This window comes from Puccinia triticina, chromosome 5A (assembly GCF_026914185.1).
Source record: "Puccinia triticina chromosome 5A, complete sequence".
Taxonomy (NCBI): Eukaryota; Fungi; Basidiomycota; class Pucciniomycetes; order Pucciniales; family Pucciniaceae; genus Puccinia; species Puccinia triticina.
This window is the reverse complement of record NC_070562.1, coordinates 4,798,761-4,815,180: the sequence shown is the minus strand read 5'-3', so window position 1 is coordinate 4,815,180 and position 16,420 is coordinate 4,798,761. Positions and strand designations below refer to the sequence as shown.

Below are 16,420 nucleotides of genomic sequence, written 5' to 3'. Positions count from 1 at the left end.
TAGCTGCCAGTACATTATCCTCTGCAAAACAGAAATAGCTGGGAACAACAAGCCTGGTGCTGCTGGTAACCATAGTCCCTTACTGAGAAACGTTGGGAAGGTTTAGGTTATAAATAGCACCATTCTCTCACTGCCCTCTTCTCACCACCACCCCCAATTCCATCATCTGTTCATCTGTTTATATTTTGAAAACCGTACATAAAATCATCAATACGCTGCCATGTTATTAACCAAGCTCTTAGTTGCTCTTCAGCTCTTACATTACTACAATGCTTCAGCACTTCCCAAGGGTTCAAACCATCTCATAAGGAGAATGCATGGAATTGAAAATGCTGAGAAAGTTGGTCCAACCAGAGAAGTTGTAGAAAGCTCGGTACTCTGTAAGTTTCCTTTGTCATGCAGGCTTTGTGTCCAAGTTGTTACAAAAATTCTACAGTTTTTGATTTTGATAATGATCATTGGTTCAATTTTTCAGCTGAAGCAAAGCTTGGAGATAGTGTAAAAATTCAAGATGATACACCCATCACAACAGAAAAGTGTCAGTGCTTCCCTTCTTGACAAATTATTTTTGTTGCACCCAAGTTCAAAACAAACCTTTCATCTCATGTTTTAACTCCATCAGATGATGCAGGAATTCCCCATTGGGGCCCTCCTTGTAAGTGGCCTTTTTCATCCAGATATTTTTGTTGATTCATTATACCTTTTTGATGATGGCAATATTCAATCAATCAATCATTTTTGTAGCTCAGGGCAAGATTAAGCTTATAAATGAGTCAGGACTTGATGTAAAAAAGCGTATGTGAAATGAATTTTGAGGAATGATGTGTGTTACATCCAAGTTCATGGCAAAACAAAACTTCTTATTTCATCTGTTAGATCGTGCAATTTTGGCCCAACATTTAATCCAACATGGCCGTGTGGACCTTCAGCGTTTGAGAAAGGGCAAAAACCGATTTTCTCATACTCATGGTGGGTTGGGAGAGGAGGTCACTGGTGAGATTTATATTTTATAGCAGAATTGATCTTTCACTGATTGCTGTTATCATTTTTCTCAATTTCTATTTTGCTAAACATTGACTACTGATTCAGGAGAGGTGAAGGAACTTGCTCAGGAAATTGAAGCCCCTGCAAGGGATTATTCAAAGGGTTTGTTAGTTTAATATCATGGAATGATTATTCTTACATCCAAGGGCCAGGCCACTGACTACTCATCTAATTCATTAGATGAATACACTAAGCAAATTCTCAACCGTGGCATGCACAAGCAACAGGGTCCCATGATATAGATTATTGTATCTGTGATCCTACGATTCTCAAGCTCCATATATCTAATGGGATTGAATTCTGGATACATAGTCTGACAGATTACAAATCATTTTTCTTTTCTTTTCTCTAGGTATTATTCATACAACCTTCAACTTAGAGTTCAGATATGAAGTCTTGACATATTCATCCTTTCTTTTCTTACATAAAGAGTCTAAACTCTAATCATACATGTCTTGATCAAAGTCACTGCTTGATGATGATTCTGATAGGGAAAGATTTTCAGAAGATTTATGTTGCCTTTTGTCAAAGCTAGGTTTTTTTCTCAAAATATGTTTTACCAAGTTTATTTCCTCATCTTTTGTGAAAAAAAAGAAAAATAAACATCTGCCACTGGTCAACTTGTTGCAGTTGAAACTGCAGGGCGCTCCAAATAAGCTGACATTGGAACCCCACTTGGAATGGTTTAGGCACAGTCACTGGGTATTGAAGCTTGATGAGTAAACCCTTTGAGAAAGGTTGCAGTAATACCACAAGCTTTCCTGGAGCTCCCACACGTCAACTGCTCACAGTTTATCAAGTATTATTTTGCAATGACATATTGCCTTTAATATATTGCATTTGTTGAGTGAACACCCCAGTAATATCACCGGTGAAGCTCCTGTATTCACCGTTTCCCAAAAGTTCCCACAAGACTGCCCTACTCAGTTGCACTTCACCATCACAACCTCTTCTCCTCTCAAAAAGTACACACAAGCAATAAGAGTATGCATGTAGATATCTGTAAAAAGTAATGAAAGTTAGCCGATCTTTGTGTATCATTGCGTATTCACTCCATTTTGGAGAACAGCTTATGGTATATGATTTAAAAAAAAAAGAACACCCCCAGGGAATATTATGTATTTACTATAGAAAGTTACACGATTGCAATACGACATGAGAATGACAGAAACTGGCAGGTTGGAGAAGCCCCAACGGATATAAATATGTTGCATATGGATGCGTGTATAGATGCGGCTGCAACTGAGAGCATACAGCAGATCGGTTTTTTTTTGCTTCATGGTTTTCGAATGATCACTGGGAAGAGGAGATGAAGAAACGCGGAGAGCCGGGGATACAAGGGACAAGAAACGAGAAGGGGACGAAGTGATTAGGAGCGAGACTTGGCGCTAGGAAAGAGGATGTCGTGATCGTCGAATCTAGCGAGATTGAAGCGGATTTTGGCGTGGTTGATCTCGAGGAATTCGTCGAGGGCGCATCTGGAGAAGACGACGAAGTCGGCCATCGAATCGAGGTTAGTTTTGTCGAGGGGCCAGCAGAACCTGTAGGGCCGATCGACGCTCAAGATTCTCGGGGTGCTGTTGCGGCGCCGGAGAGGCATTCGTTTGAGGAACTCCTTCAGCTTGGGTAAGCCGACCGACCGGTAACTCGTATCCGGATCGCTTGGGCCTCCTGTTGTTGCTGGTGGGGGGGAGGGCGAGCTGGAAGGGGATAAGATCCGGTCGAACATCTTCTCTGCCGACAACCAGGAGGTCTTGGAGATTTCTTGGTAGTTCATGACCCGCTTGAATTTCGTGAAGCCGTCCAGGAGCTTCTCGGTATCGGTCTCTTGGGAATACTGCTGAAGCAAGATGGGTCGGTCGGCTTCGACGAGGCGGTCGAGGAGCAGGCTTTCGTACATCAAACTGCGTGTCGGGAAGGAAGATCAGTGGAAATGATCTAGATGGAAGGAAGCTAGACGAAATGAAGAAGAGAAAAAAACGTACCAAATCGCCCATGTGAGCTCAATGCCCGAGCGACGAGTGGTGGTCTTAGCGAGATCCAAGAATGCAATCATGCTACTCCATTGAGCGCACCGATCAACGCGAGACATTGGGCGAACGAGCTCAGTAGCCAAGAATGATTGGGTGAAGAGCAGGAGCGAGTCGACGATTCCGATGACCGCGAGGTCGCTCATCGCTACCAACTCCGGCGTAAGCGTCTCCCGAGAGCCTGGGACGGCTCCCCGGGCTTGGGCAATCGTAAGGCGTTGGGAATCAGATAACCGTTTGAATTCTTTGCCGCGATGAGCATACCTGAAAAGGTTTCGGGGCCATTAGACATCATTCGTCGTTCTATGCGTGCGGATTGGACTCACTGGAGTTGCACTCTTTCAAGGTCATTGGGGTTGTAGCTCTGGAGTTCCCATCCGCTCCAATCGATCTCTGCTTGAATTTTTGCTTCGTCTTTGGCAGCCTCCACCGATCGATCACGCTGCGCATCGGGGGGAGGCTTGCCGTTGGGAGCGGATTCACGTTGCTGGGTGGGCCGGCCAGTCCGTGCTTTGTCGGTCTTGTTTGTGGGATCCGATGGCGAGCTGAACGGGCGGGGTGAGGCTGAGGAAGAGCTGGCAACAGCGGTGTTGATAGCTGTCGTGGTTGGCGGGTGAGAGCTGGAGGTGGATTGTTGGGATGATTGGTTGGGGGGAGGCCCAGCTGAAAATCAGAAAGCAGGCTCAGAAATGATCTCCGGCAGTCCGTGTATGAGCTCTCTCTCTCTCTCTCTCTGGTGGGATTGCTTACTGGGTTTGGCCCGGTCGTTCCGGGTGAACTTTGGCTCGGGTGGCTGTCTGGTTGGTTCCTCCCTCGGTTCAGGCCGATCGGACTCGTCAAGATTGCAGCCATAATCCCGGAAGATGATCAAGTCTGAGGTGATGTCATCGAGCTTTGCGGGCGGTGACCAAGGCGGCAGGTCGACTGGCAAGGCAAACTTCTTGGGCCCACTGAACTTTTTCAAGAGCTTGTTGATGGATGTAGATCGCAATCAGTTTTCAGGCCCGGCAGAGAGATGGGTGTGAGTTCCAACAGACCTCGTACGCCTGTTTTTTTTCTGAAGCATTGAGCCTATGGGAGGCGCGTAGACGTCAGTGGTTGTTCGGCAGGACAGTCTCGATGGGGTGCACTAAACAGACGTACTTGTGTTTGGGTCTGACCTGCCTGTTCCTCCACTTGACGGGGGGGGATTTGGGGGGTCTGGTGCTGGCTGGGTGCTGGGAGGAGCGTTTCTTTCTGGGATTGGGTTCGTTGTGTTTGGGGGTCGAGTGGGAGATGGTGTTTGCGCCCATGGTGGTTGGAGGTTGGTGGCCGCCGGGCGGATGTGGTGCAGCAGCAGGGCGGCTGAAGTGAACCGAGGCCGGCTTTAAGGCGTGAATGACATAATCAAGTATGCACTTCCACCGGAGACTTTCTTCTGCATTTGCCCGCCGTCTGTATATCCATACATTCATACATTCATTCATTCATTCATTCGCGCCGGTTGCAACAGGTTGCAACTTCCGGCTCGCAGCCTGCTGTCAGGCCTCATCTGTTGGCTGTAGGGCCTCGAAAATTGTTGCAAGTACGCCCGGGCCCCGAGAGGCAACCAATCGCTCAGCTATGTACTTTCAGCTCTCATATCCATTCGTCACCAAGACAAACTTGATCGGAGCCATCACTGCAGGCTGGTCTTCTCCGGGGGCTGTGTACATATGCTCAACTCCATGGGGTTATCCCCTGTATCTATTACAAGGATTCTGTGGATACTAACCAAAATCAGACATGCCCCCGGTATTTTTCCCCATTGCAAAGAATTCTTGGCTTGCTTAAATAGATGCAACAATCATTAACATGAACAGCCAGTGACCTGAAACAAGATACCCATAGAACAAAGTATTTATATTCAAAGAGTTACTGCCAGAGACAAGCAAAGGATTGAGCTGTTTTATAAATCAAAAAACATGTGACTTCTCAATGATAATGCATCCAGAAATTTCTTGGTGGAATTTACAGATGATTTTGAGAGGTGGAAGCAGACTACAGAGCTATTGGATGACTTCTCATCACATCTGGAGCCCTCACAGTTGTAGACATAGACCCAAAAAGTCAACATTTTTGCAGAGTAATCTAGCTTTTGAGGCACCAGATCACATCTGGGAGGCCCTCAGATCTCAACAGTGTCGTGGTTTTAAACTCGTACAATTGAGTTTCATGGTTTGATCTATGCATGTGTTCCATGCATATGACGTGGTCACGTGGTTCTTGTCGATCAATCGATCCCCGCTCTCTGAAGTCGGATCTACAACTCTCTTCCGCTCACCAACAAACTTTATTCCTCCCCATTTCTTCTTCCAATTTCTATTCACTTCTCGATCTTATCGCCAAACAATCATCAAACTATCAATTGCTCAAAGTCTTTCTTATTTGGACTCGGTCAACCAAACCAAAGACTCAAACTCAACACTTGTCAACGTTAAGCATCTAGGAGGAGCTAGAAGCAGTCTCCGGGCAGGTAGTTGCTTTATTTTTATACATTCAATAACCTGTATTCATGTTTTATTAATGTCTTACTGTTTTTGTTCATCTTAGGCTGTTTTTGTTGTGAATCTCCTCTTGCTTCTTCGTCGACATTGTTGCGCATTGTGTCTAGGTTTCCAGTACTGCAGTTCATTCTTTTGAGGTATTTCTTTATTTCATTATCAAGACTTATTCATGAAAGAGTTGTTCTAACTATATTCTATTTATTCCTTATCAAGTGTATTACTTTTATTGGGTTCTTATAATTATAACTGTTACAAAAAAGTAATCAATCTACCATTTTTTACAAACAGGAAGTCACATATTGATGGGAATCACACATCAAAGTGTGTGATTCAATGAACCCAAGGGAAGGTGCAAAAGGACATCTTACCAAGTCTTATCATCAGTCAAGGGAACAAAGTGCAGAGTCAGGATGAAAAAAAATGTCTGCCATATCTTGTGCACAAAGCATTGGGTGCTGTGCGCTTACATTACTATCAATCAGGCACACTATGTAAGATGAAATTAAGTCCCTCCTTTTTGCCAAAACAACTGCAGCCATTCTGCTAGAGAATTTTGCTTGATTTACATCAATACAGTTACATGGAAATCCATCCTAGATATTTTTGAGGCCAACTGTGCAACTGCAGGGCTAAAACTGCTGAGTTGATAGTGGTTTAGAGTAAGAACAGACCCTCAGAATCATCCACTGCAAAAGGAAAGGGTCAACTGTGGGTGGTTGACATGCAGAAACTCTAAGGAAGCTTGTGGTATTACTCCAACCCTGCTCAAATTTTAACTCAACCCAAGATTCAATGCCCAGCCAGTGCACGTTGCACAATGCCTATGGCAAAAAAATTACATTATGTAACCATGTGGAGTTAGAATGGCAGCTTGGCTGGAGTATCCAGTTTCTTTTTTGCCATGATCATCCCCATCAATCATTTTGGTTATAGATGGCACTTTTTCACCCATTATTGGGTACCCACCACCTTTCAGCAGATATATGTGTCTCCTCTAATTCTTAGAAGAATTCAAGACAGGGAATGGCAACCATGAAAGATCACCTCTTTAAAGGCTTATAGGTAAGACCTATGTACAGCCTGTAATGTACTTCAAAGTATACCTAATGACAGATTCTGGCTTTGACAACTAGAAGTGATATGTTTCACCATTGTAAGTTTGAAAAGGATCCTATCAATGAAAGAAGGACAAGAATCTGCAATAGGGCACTATGAAAAAAACTCAAGAAACCGCTGGCAGTTGACATGTGGACAGCTGCTCAGTGCTCAAAATTGAGCACTGAGCAGCTGTGCCTTGTGGCTTGGCACCTGGCCAAGCTGAGCTCCCCTGGAAGCAAGCTGGAAGTGCCCTGGAAGAACCCAGACACTGATCAAAGTACTAGCATGGTAACTGCATGTCAACTGACATCAGTTTCTTGAGTTTTTGTCGTAGTGGGGGGGTTCACAACTGAAACACTTTAGGACACATTTTAACCTGATGATGAACATTATTTTGAAAAATTGGCATGTAAGCTAGACTGATTGATGAGCAACACCCTCTCTGAGTCCTGGCAAGCTTGCCAAATATTTGAAAATTTTGTTCATAAAGGCCTTAAATTTGGCTCCAAAGTTTAGTAAAATTCAATTGTGAACCTCCCTAATGTGTTTCTTGAGTCACCCAAAGAAAAGACCTCTCTCCAAGATGGATGGGTCCGAGGAGGAAGATGACTCCGATGCCGAAGATATTGCTTTCCCGAATACTGATACGAAACAAGGCCACACCATTGCTCTTTCTTCGGATAATTTTTTTGCGGACAGGATGCAAGGATTCTCAAGTGATCTGGGCAGGAAGAAGTTTTTCGAATCGAATGAGAGCGTCCTTGCGGAGAGGATGAGACTTGGATGGAATCGGCATTACCTTATCCGGATTCGAAGTTTTTACTGTGAGCGATGTTGAACTTCTCTAGCCATGTCACCAGCCTTTGTGGCGCGTGACAGTCCGTAACACCTTGAGGTTACAGACATGTCTGGGATGTGCTCCATTTTGGGTGCAAAGGATCCGCTGGCAAGCCACATCCATTTTGTGCATCATGTCTGGATTAGAAAGTAAAGTACCACCTCTCTCTCTCTCGCCCGAATAGCTCTACTCCTGAGGACTGACCAACTGACTGGAATCTGGCCAAACAGAATCCCTTTTCCAGCTCAAGTTTACTGCGAAACAGTTACAGAAACAGTCCCGAAAGGCCGCCAAAGATGAAACGGCTGAGAAAGCTAAACTGAAGAAGGTCAGCCAATCTCACATCCTGTTGTGCAACATGATAAAAAACACATTGGCACGGCTCATCTATTCCACTTGTCGAATATGGGGTTGACGATCGACCTCAACCAGGCTTTACAGCAAGATAACGTGGACGGAGCGAGGATCTATGCCGCCAATGCCATCCGTAAACATAACGAGTCCTTGAATCTTTTGCGGCTGTCTTCCCGTATCGATGCGGTTAGTAGCCGGGTCGAAACTGCCGTTACTATGAGGAGCGTCACATCTAGCATGACAGGTGTTGTGAGGGGTATGGACCGAGCGATGGAGAGCATGAACCTCGATCGTGTAAGCAACTAACCTACTAGCACTCCCTCAGTGATCGTCGCACTGAATACTCGGTTCATGTTTTGACCTTATTGATGTACTTTGCTGTGCACAGATTACGATGGTCATGGACAAATTTGAATCGCAATTCGCAGATATGGATGCCCAATCGGGCTGCATGGAATCCGCGATCAGCCAGACAACCGCCTCGTCGATGCCCCAAGACCAGGTGGATTTGCTGATGCAAAAGGTGGCCGATGAAGCAGGCCTAGAGATCAAGCATGGATTGGGCGAAGTGCCGAAATCGTCGGTGGGGGTGGTCGAGCAGGAACCGACGGTCAGCACCCAGGAAGCCCCAGAAGACGCATTGGCTGAGCGGCTTAAAGCACTCAGACCTGCAACCTGACCGTCTTTCATCTCAGAGTGACGAGATCTTAGAGTAAACCTTCATCTTCCTGATCATTATACCTTCTGGTTTTTATTTCTTCAGCCAAACCCTCAGGTTTAGCCTTTTACGAACTGAGCGGTGTGTTTACCCTCCCTGTAAATTGCTAGTGTGTAGACGGAACCTTGTTTTTGAACGAGTAGTGTAATTTTATCCAAACCTTGTAAATCCCAGCCACCTCGCCTCAGCCATCCCCGTCACCTACCTACTTGAAATGGTCCCTACTCATTGTCTCGTTTGTTACCAAGAATTGCTTCACATGTTTTTGCTTATTTCTATTTATCAAAGAGCGCCAAACAGTCAAATTACTGATGAATGTACTTATCACATGGGCCTGCCCTGGGGGGCTCGACGAGAGTTCTTGGAAGGATGAGTTGGATGACCGACAAGCTAGATTTGGGCTGATTTGGGGCTTACAAATATATATATATATCGGGTAATCTAGGAGAGGGTGTGTCTCTCGTGAGTAAGCCTCTTGCAACGGTCAAATTCAACGCCCCGATCATGATTGTCACATCCTTCCATCGGCCCGGCATCAGCACGGCAGCAGACGGCATCACTCTGGCTGAAAAACCGTGCAAGTTGGCCGGTGAGAGGTGATGACTATGGAGCTGAGAAAGTGGAGGGTTCACGTTGCCCCAAAGTCCTGCATCACTCGTTCGTCTGCTCATGTGCCCTTTCAGTAACGTTCATCTGTGGGGGCTTGCTTCCCAAGGGAAGCTGCCCAGCAAACCCAAACACTTTCTCAGAATGCAGCAAAAGAGCTCGCAAGGTTCAACGACCACGGCCGAAATCCGCCTTGCGGAAAAGCGATTGAAGGATTCCTTAAATACCTTTTCCCCACTTTCCCACTTCCTAGTCCGAGCCCCATCCCCCCAAGCTGAACCACCATGTCTGATGGTCGAGAGCAACGTGCAGACAGTCTCGAGGGAGACCAATTTAGACACGAAGCTCACATCCTCTCTTCGATAGGCCAGGAACACCCCAGAGTCGAGTCGCCAGTATCTTTTACCACTGATGAATCGCCAGTATCTTTCACCACCAATGAAGTGATCAACCTCAACGGAGATGTCGATGATTCTTCAGCCTCCTCCCCAGATTCCCATCCAGACATCGAGCAGGAAGAAGAAACGGACTCGGTCGACGACAATGCGGACCCTGTGGTGTTGCAATTTAGCGATGACCAGGATAAAGAAGCGTGCGTATCTAGCTCTGTTGAAAGCGCATCCTGTGTATGTACGCGCTTGAGACTAATCATCAAAAGTCCCAACCTACATGATGCCAACCTGCAGCTTAAGGAAAATCAAAGAGGCAGTCTTGAACGCATCCCAATACATCTTATCACCATGGACATCTCGCAGGACGTGCGTTTCACCCAGACGTCGACCTAGAACGCCGTCTCCGGACCCCCCGCTACGTGATGCCATTGAATCCCTCCGAATGCTAGGTACTCATTGTGCTTTCTCACTCGTTGCATTGGTTTCGTCGTATTTCGTGCAGAAAAAAACATTGAGACGCATGCTTTCTTACACCTGCTTCCCCCGCTATGTCTGAATGCTCCAGGTTCGTTTTGTTGCGTCTTCCATCTCTCGATGGTAGCTATTTGGGAACATAAGATCATGACGAAACGGTAAGCGAACCAACTTCGTGTTCCGATCGAGAGTATATTTCTATCTACAATTCTCTCCTCATCATAAGTTGTCTCATCGCCATTGTGAACAGGGATATGTTAAGTAGCAGAGAATGCTTTGAAAATCAAGCAGAGATTACCCGAGTAAGTGTCGACATTTGTAGTCAAATGATTTCCAAATCAGTATACTTACTCCCTGACTGATTCTGCATAGGCCGTCAACTTTCTGGCCGCCAGGTTTCAGCTCAGCTGCGAGGATCTTCACATTGTTTGTATTCCATCTTTTCCAAGATTCGCACATGTTGGCTGATTTGCTTACTTCAATACCAGGTCGGATCAGTTAGACGTTTCTTTCCAGGTAATCTTGAATTCATGATTTGAGTGTACCGTGCTTATCAAGGCCACGATCTTTATCCAGAGTCTAGCAGATTGAATATTCAGCAACTGAAAGGTGTCCTTTCCGCATACAAGATCCCGTTTAATGATGATCATGGGAGCGCAACTCTTGTGCCCCTTTACGAGGCGCTCAAAGAGTCCAAGACGGGTGTTACCCCGATCGAAGGAAGAAGGGCGGTGATAGCTCCGGGGGAAATTCGGGAGATTCAGCAGCCAATTCGCAACCGGCCGGGATCCATGGCCGCTTAGTGTCAAGTCAAGAAGCATTGTAAGTAACTCACGAAAGACAAGACTGGTCAAGAGCGCGATCCTCTAAAAAGAAGATAATTATGTCATGACTGGAACCCTAAAAATACATAAACGCAACGTCATGATGAATTTGGTAGCATAAATACCATGTAACCACTACCCGCTGTGTCTTATGACTCAGATCAAACAAAGCTCGTTGGTGTAAGCTACTGCCTAAAAAATTATTCCTGTAACTAAAATTACGTGACCGATCTGTCTCCGTGGATGATGAGTGTTTCGTTTTATTTCGAAAATCAGTCATGATCATGACGTCAAGTTTTACTTGAGAGTCGATTCGAGATCAGGTGATATGTGAGGGCGACGAAACGACGTGAACAACTCACCAGTCGAACTGTCTTCGGGGACCATGCTGCATTAATAGCCCAGGATATTCAACACAACGACTGTATCTCTGCACGTCCGCCGCAGCCAGAGAGCAACACCACAACGCTGCACACAGCGGTAACGTAGCAAAATTGCAGTGGAATTGGGCCCACCTCGCCGACTGTTTCAAAAGCGGGTGGGCTGCTTCCCTTCTCGCTGATTGCTCTGACAGAAATCATCTATTGTCTTTTCCAAGAAGGTTGGACCTTTTCCAATTTTTTTTTGGTGTATGGGTTTATTTTTGATTTTGAGATTAAGGCCCCGTTTGGAGCCAATATAAATATAGGTGATACAATCATTTGTAAATTCAATAAAAAATACAAAACTCAACATAAAGAATCCAATTTTTTTTGTAGGAAACCTGCAGTACTGGTCTCATCAAATTTGAAGTCAGATTTAACTGATTCAGCCATCTTCAGCACCATAATACCATTATATTGCTTTGTTTTGGTCAAAAGCGATATAATGGTACTACATTACTGAATGTGGCTAAATCAGTTGAATCTGACTTCATCATTGAAGAGACCAGTATTGTAGGTTGCCTAGAAAAAATGTTTGGAGGCTTTATGTTGAATTTTGTAGTTTTCATTGAATTAACCAATGGTTATATCACCTATATTTATATCGGCTCCAAACAAAGCCTAACTTTTGGCTGGAGTATCCCACAGCCCTCTTGTCCTTTGCAGGTTGTGTAACGATCTGGTGCTTGGTTGGCCCCTCCGTTTGGGCAGAGGGCAGCGGTCTGTCACCATGTGCCATGGTCGGGGGGTCAACAAGCAGCTCTGGTTCCGAATATGAGCTCAGTTTTTCCTGAGGTCTACTCCAAGACCATCTTCTCAAGGATGATGGCTCTGGGTTTCAATTTAGCCTTGGGCTGTATCTGACACCTGTCAAATCAAAACTCGGAGTATATATGAAAGATATGTGATTTGCAAAGGATTTTTGAAAACATTTTTTTTAAAATCTGTCCAAGCTTCTTGGAAAAGACAATAACTTTACTTTTCAGCACACTTTCTGCTGCGCTGAGAGCGTAAGTAGCGGGAATCCGCTGTGCTGAGCACTGAGATAGCGGAGGAATTTGCTGAACGTGTGCTTTTGTTTTTGCTTCCAAGTGGTGGGGCGGGAGGGTGGAATGGTGGCAAACACCCGGGTCTGCAGCGCACAAAAACGGAGCGGTTTCCGCAACATCGACGCTGTTATCAGCAAAACCGCGGCTCAGCGGACAGAACTCAAAAGCGCAGAGCACCGCTGCGCTATAAATTCTTTTGAATTCCCCAGCGAGAAGCCGCTATAAGCGAACAAAAGTGCCGCCAGCCGCGCATGCCACTTTTGATGCGCAATTTTGCAGCAAAAGCGGTGGCCCGCTGCGCAGCGGCTAATAAACGCGCAGCGGGCTCATTGCTGCGTTGCCGGACAATTGCTGGCCGGTGCCGCCACGAACTTGACCAAGTCCCTAGCTGCTGTGGGTGTGTGTCTCGCGAAGCAAGCCTCCAACAGCCCTCGGCAGGAGGGACTTGCGCCTTATCGCCCCTTTTCGCGGGGGCAAGATTCTGGATTTTGGTGGGAGGAATTTTCAACAGTGTATAATTCCTTGCTGCCAAAACACTCTTGAGATTGAATTTGCTGAGGTTGAAGACTGGATTCTGCCCGTCTAACCTGGAGAATTTGAGGCATCTCAATCCATTCCCTCCACTCCAAAAAAAAACATCAAAAACACTGGATCTGTGGATTTTACATGGAAAAGGTCTGTGCTCAAGCACCTCAGTTCCACAGTTCTGTCCACAATAAAATGTGGAGGGGATCAATGGAGGTAGAATAATTTCTACTCTTTTCTCCATCATCTTCTGCTGGCCTTGAGCTAATCACATGGGAGTGGGTGTGATAGGTGAGCTATAGAAAAAATCAAGACCAAAATTCCATTCTCGCTACGCGAGCTTGGGGCACTAGGGTCTAAGTCCCTCCCGACAGAGGCTCGCTTCGCGAGTTCAGCCCCGAAGTCTCGAGGGACTTTGTCAAGTTCGGTGCCGCCATTGCATTTTGGCGCCCGAATGGACGCTGCGCTGCGCACGCTCACACAGCGTTGTGTGTGGTGCGAAGAAGCCGACCGTTACCTATCGGCGAAGGGACCGGCAGTCCATATATAGGATGGCACGGGAAGGCAGTTGCGAACGTAGGAGAGGGCGTGTCCCTTATGAGTAAGCCTTTCTCATCCAACGGTCAAATTCAACGCCCCAATCGTGATCCTTACCACCTTCTTTCAGCTCGGCATCGCTCTGGCCGAAAACCGTGGCAAGTTGGCCGGAGAGGTGATTGTTTACTGCTGAGTTTCCCTGCTTATGCAGACCTTCAGTAAAGTTCATCGCGGAATCTTCTGGTACTTTTCTTCCACAGGGACCCGCCCAAAACGCCTTGTCAGACTGGGCGGCAATGAGTTAAAAAGTTCAATGACCGCTCTCGGAAGCCACCTTCCGTCAAGAATCAAGAATTCCTTATCTTCTCCCCACTTCCCCGCTTCCCCATCCCTCCGAGTCCCATCTCCCCCCAAACGGAACCAGTAAACACTATAATGTCTGATGGTCAAGAGCGACGAGCAGAAAGTACCCCCTCACCCCTCGAGGGAGACCAATTTACAAACGAAGCTCACACCCTCTCTTCGATAGGCCAGGAACTCTTCGGATTCGAGTCGCCAGTGTCTGTTTCCTCTGATGAAGTAATGACCCACAGCTGGTATGGCGATGTTTCGCCATCCTACTCGCACGGCAACAATTCAGACATCAACAAGGAAGAGGATGAGGAAAAGGAGTCAGTCGCCGATGATGCGGACCCCGTGGTGTTCAATTTTGGTGATGCGCGGGATCAAGCAGCGTTCGTAGCTATCACCGTCGGAAGCACTTCTGCGTACGTGCATGGCACTGACAATGTCCCAAACTTTATCACTCGTTGAGCAGCTTGAATAAAATGGAAAATGTTGTCCTTGGCTGGCTGCAACGAATCACCTTCTTACAGCAATCCGGCTTACGTGAATCAACCGGAGGTCGACCTGGTTTTGATCTGGGTTTGCCCAGTGTACTGTTTCCGACGCGCCGGGGACAGGATTGTGTTGGATCCACATTAAAGGAATCAAAGGATATTGGTAGGATCAAACATCCTTTTTGACGGCTGGATTAAACCTAAATAAATATGTGGTCTTAGTATTAAACCTGTTGCCCCCGCTGCATTTGAATGCTCCAGCCAAAATGTTTTCCATCATGTCGCTCTCACAAGGTGCAATTTTGGACCAGAAGATCTTGACGTACCGGTGAGCTGATGGGCTTAGTGATCCGATAAAGATTTTATATCTTCTCATCATCATAATTCGTCTCAAAATTCATTCGACATTGTGAACAGGGATGTGCTTCAAAGTGACGCGGGGCTCTTTGAAAGTCGAGCAGAGGTTACCCGAGTAAGTCCCGACATTTGTAATTGAATGATTTTGAAATCAGTCTACTTACTCCCTGACTGATTCTGCATAGGTCGTCAATGATCTGGCCGCCAAGCTTGAGCTCACCTGCGAGGAACTTCACGTTGTTTGTATTTCATCTTTTGCAAGATTCACACACGCTGGCTGATTTGCTTACTTCCATATCAGGTCGGATCAGTTGAACGCTTCTTTCCAGGTAATCTTGAATTCCTATATAATTCGAATGAATTGTCTATTTTAGTGTACCCTGCTCATCAAGGCCACAAACTTTATCCAGAGTCTGGTCGATTGAACATCCAGCAAATGAAGGGTGTCCTTTCCGCATACAAGATCCCGTTTAATGATGATGATGGGAGCGCAACTCTTGTGCCCCTTTACGAGGCGCTCAAAAAGTCCAAGACGGGTGTTACCCCGGCCGGAGAAAACCCGAAGAACGGTGATAGCTTCTTAGGGAAACCCGGCAATTCGGCGGTCAATTCGCAGCCGGACGGGATCCAGGGTCGGTCGATCTCAAGTCAAGAAGCCTCGGATCTCACGACCGACAAGGCCAGTGAAGAATGAGCTGCTCCACCACATCTTCCCCTACGTGCGGATAATCCTGAATCCCTGAAGACTGAGGCTCTGAAGACTTCCAACAGTTTCTAGTACATGCAGCAGCTTAAGATACCAACAGCTAGGCACAAATGTGTTGATTTAAGCTAGTTTTACTCTCAATCGCACAGCTTTTCCCAATTTAGTAGCAGTAAATGTGCTGGCAGTAAAAAGAGAGATAGATATTTTTTTTAAAAAAGTATACCCTTAAAAAGAATGGATTGAACGGTAAATACTAAGTAAAATTGACCAGTGGCATTTAGTCTAGATTTTAGCAAAAATTTCGAAACAATGTTCTTTATAATCTAAAGAACGCAAGATGTTATGACTGAAACGCTTAAAATCGAGAAATTCAACAACATCATCAGTTTGACAGCCTATGTTCCCATGTAACTTATACTAGCTATGCCTCATCATAGAGACGAAAGAAAGCTTTTCGGCACAAGCTGATGCCTCACACACAAACCCTGTAGAAAGCTTTTTTCTCTAAGCTTCGCCTAACGAAGTATCGGTCTCCACGAATGATGAAGTATTTGGGTAAAACCAGTGATCTGATTCTTCATGCTGAGTTTCCCTTGAGTGCCGATTCGAGATCAGGTGTGTGGAGACGAACAGGCAACGCTGACAACTCACAAGTCCAACTGACTTCAGAGACCATGCTGGAGACAATCAAGCTGGATAGCCGAGGATATTCAAGACAGCGACTATGTCACCGGAAGTCCGCCGTAGCCGAACAAGCCGACCGGCTATCTTTCGGCGAAGGGACGAGCAATCCTGTGGCACGCGGCCAGGTCAATGATTGCAATGCAGGAGCCATCCTCAGTCTATGTATTTCTCAACTTAAGACCTCCGGTCTCAGGTACCGCGTCCATCTACCCACCACATATGTACTCGGCCTGTGGAGGGTGACCGATTGCCAGGCTATGCACTCGCTGGCGACAGGGTGATTGTCGGTTGTCTCTGGGATGAGAGATTAGGGTTTCAAGTTAAAATATCTCTACCTTTTTCGATTCGAATTTCGAAACCCCTTGTCCGTCGGCTTCCGCCACGTGGTATAACCCGAT

The 16,420-nt window shown here is 46.1% G+C and overlaps 5 protein-coding genes across 5 annotated transcripts; 4 read left to right on the top strand and 1 right to left on the bottom strand.

Moving 5' to 3' along the window:
• Positions 1-220: 220 nt before the first annotated feature.
• PtA15_5A587 (uncharacterized protein) lies at positions 221-1,286 on the top strand (the record flags this gene model as incomplete). Its single annotated transcript, XM_053169364.1, has 7 exons — positions 221-380; positions 476-538; positions 623-655; positions 745-795; positions 877-993; positions 1,090-1,146; positions 1,225-1,286. The coding sequence occupies 7 exons, from the start codon at positions 221-223 to the stop codon at positions 1,284-1,286; spliced, it is 543 nt and encodes a 180-aa protein (XP_053020569.1).
• A 1,146-nt stretch (positions 1,287-2,432) lies between these two features.
• PtA15_5A586 (uncharacterized protein) lies at positions 2,433-4,366 on the bottom strand (the record flags this gene model as incomplete). Its single annotated transcript, XM_053169363.1, has 6 exons — positions 2,433-2,462; positions 3,146-3,338; positions 3,401-3,737; positions 3,825-4,041; positions 4,112-4,145; positions 4,218-4,366. 6 exons carry the CDS (start codon positions 4,364-4,366, stop codon positions 2,433-2,435), a joined length of 960 nt encoding a protein of 319 aa, XP_053020568.1.
• A 3,302-nt stretch (positions 4,367-7,668) lies between these two features.
• Positions 7,669-8,568, top strand: PtA15_5A585 (uncharacterized protein; the record flags this gene model as incomplete). The annotated part of the gene is made up of 4 exons (XM_053169362.1): positions 7,669-7,684; positions 7,766-7,863; positions 7,968-8,183; positions 8,278-8,568. The coding sequence occupies 4 exons, from the start codon at positions 7,669-7,671 to the stop codon at positions 8,566-8,568; spliced, it is 621 nt and encodes a 206-aa protein (XP_053020567.1).
• Positions 8,569-9,497: 929 nt separating this feature from the next.
• PtA15_5A584 (uncharacterized protein) lies at positions 9,498-10,618 on the top strand (the record flags this gene model as incomplete). The annotated part of the gene is made up of 6 exons (XM_053169361.1): positions 9,498-9,805; positions 9,900-10,054; positions 10,171-10,237; positions 10,330-10,381; positions 10,452-10,505; positions 10,568-10,618. 6 exons carry the CDS (start codon positions 9,498-9,500, stop codon positions 10,616-10,618), a joined length of 687 nt encoding a protein of 228 aa, XP_053020566.1.
• Positions 10,619-13,641: 3,023 nt separating this feature from the next.
• Positions 13,642-15,326, top strand: PtA15_5A583 (uncharacterized protein; the record flags this gene model as incomplete). Its single annotated transcript, XM_053169360.1, has 8 exons — positions 13,642-13,654; positions 13,738-14,170; positions 14,254-14,438; positions 14,537-14,603; positions 14,693-14,747; positions 14,818-14,871; positions 14,934-14,961; positions 15,043-15,326. The coding sequence occupies 8 exons, from the start codon at positions 13,642-13,644 to the stop codon at positions 15,324-15,326; spliced, it is 1,119 nt and encodes a 372-aa protein (XP_053020565.1).
• Positions 15,327-16,420: the final 1,094 nt, after the last annotated feature.